The sequence below is a fragment of the Pyxicephalus adspersus genome, chromosome 12 (genome assembly GCF_032062135.1).
Source record: "Pyxicephalus adspersus chromosome 12, UCB_Pads_2.0, whole genome shotgun sequence".
NCBI classification, from domain to species: domain Eukaryota; kingdom Metazoa; phylum Chordata; class Amphibia; order Anura; family Pyxicephalidae; genus Pyxicephalus; species Pyxicephalus adspersus.
In genome coordinates, this window is record NC_092869.1 from 42,953,964 (window position 1) to 42,955,609 (window position 1,646).

A 1,646-nucleotide genomic window follows, 5' to 3' on the forward strand; every position below is an offset into this window, starting at 1 on the left:
TCATGGTGTCACCATCTCTCCCCAGGCTCAGGAGATTCGCAGTAATGCTGCTGCTTACCTACCTCAAATCAGTCAGCTGCTTGCCAGTGTCCCCCGTCAGATGCTTCTCCTCCTGAAAACCAATGACCTGCTGCGTGGGATTGAGACAACATTACACACACGAGCCAGTTCCAGCTCCTTTCTCAGTATGTCACGCTGCTGTGTCCGGGCTTTGTCCAGGTATGTCAGGCCTGTCAGCCAATCGCAGTGCTTGGCTTGCTCGCACTGCCCCTTTTCTACCTGTGTACATTTCCACTTTTATATGGACATGCCCTTTCAGCACAGAGAACCAATGAGATCATGCAGAGGGTGTTGGAGTTGCAGAACTTTGGGGAAAACTTTAGTGTACCAATTGCATGAGAAATATAATATATAGGTCTGATATATACCACAGCATTATACAGAGAACACTGAGCCAGTCCTGTCAGTCTCTGTACAGAGGAGCTGACACTCTAATGCCCCCCCACAGTCACACACTAATATTATACATTTATACCACAGTGCTGTACAGAGAACACTGAGCCCGTCACATCAGTCTTTGGATGGAGGAGCTGACACTCTAATGTTCCCCTACAGTCAAACTATTATTATACATTTTTTAAGCTCTGACATATACCGCAGTGCTGTACACTCAGCCAGTCCCATCATCCTCGGTTTCTCTGTGTTGGTCTCATATTCTCTTTTTATGAATCTGAATTAATTGGTTGTATTTTGTGGTCACTTTTGTTCTGCAGACACCAGAAGTCCTTGGCATCGTCTGTCTGGTCCTACGCTCACATCACCATCTCTGAGTCGGCGCGCCTGGCCCAGCTTCAGCTGTATGAGTTGCTCCTCAGGGCTCAGTCCACCCCTGTGGGCCGTTGGTTGTCGCATCTCATACACTGGATATCACATTTCATACTTTGAGAAGCAGAGAACAATGGCGGGGAGGCCCAGTGGGCAGCTGCAATGGTAATGGGTCCAGTGAGCTGATGCCTCATTCCTCTTGTATGCAGTATTGGGACTTGGAGTCCACGTTGGATCCAATTCTGCAGGCTGAGGCCCCAGAGTCTGTGTGCTGCCTGTCCATGATCCTCCGATTCCTGGAAAAACGGTGAGTGTGGAGAGAGGAAGCAAGCCCATCGTCAGGTGTCAATCTAATCGGACACGGAAATATCAGCGGCCAACACCAACACAGGACGCCCAGGAGTGGTGACCTCACCACCTGCCTCTGGGGAATTGTTTGTCATTATATCAATGTAATATTTATTTAGCAGGGACTGTGACATTCACCATTTTATCAGACTTGCAAAGAGTACAGCAGAGGTTCTGGGTGGACTGGACTCACCTGGTGCTCGGTCTCCATCATTGTGTGTCATACGCTGGCGGGACGCTTACAGGTTCACAGTGTTTGCTGATGACCAGCAGTGCCCCTCCCAGTGCAGACAATTCATGTTATACCTAGGGCTGGTTGTCAGGGGGTATTTGTCAGCTGTGTCTGAGCGGGGGACATGCAACGGTATTTCCTGCTCTTTGCATTGTTTAGTCTATATACGAATATATAGGGTTATTCGGGTGCGGCGCCATCACCTTCCATGTTCCCTGTCAGATGTTTCTCATGTAGAGGC

The 1,646-nt window shown here is 49.0% G+C and overlaps 1 protein-coding gene across 1 annotated transcript in view; it reads left to right on the forward strand.

The window, feature by feature from the left end:
• The window catches only part of ADCK1 (aarF domain containing kinase 1), a gene marked incomplete in the record, with an annotated part of 14,897 nt that overhangs the window by 12,095 nt on the left and 1,156 nt on the right, over positions 1 to 1,646 (forward strand). The window contains 2 exon segments of the mRNA XM_072429087.1: positions 26 to 219; positions 774 to 1,646. Coding sequence (XP_072285188.1) covers positions 26 to 219; positions 774 to 945 — 366 coding nt within the window.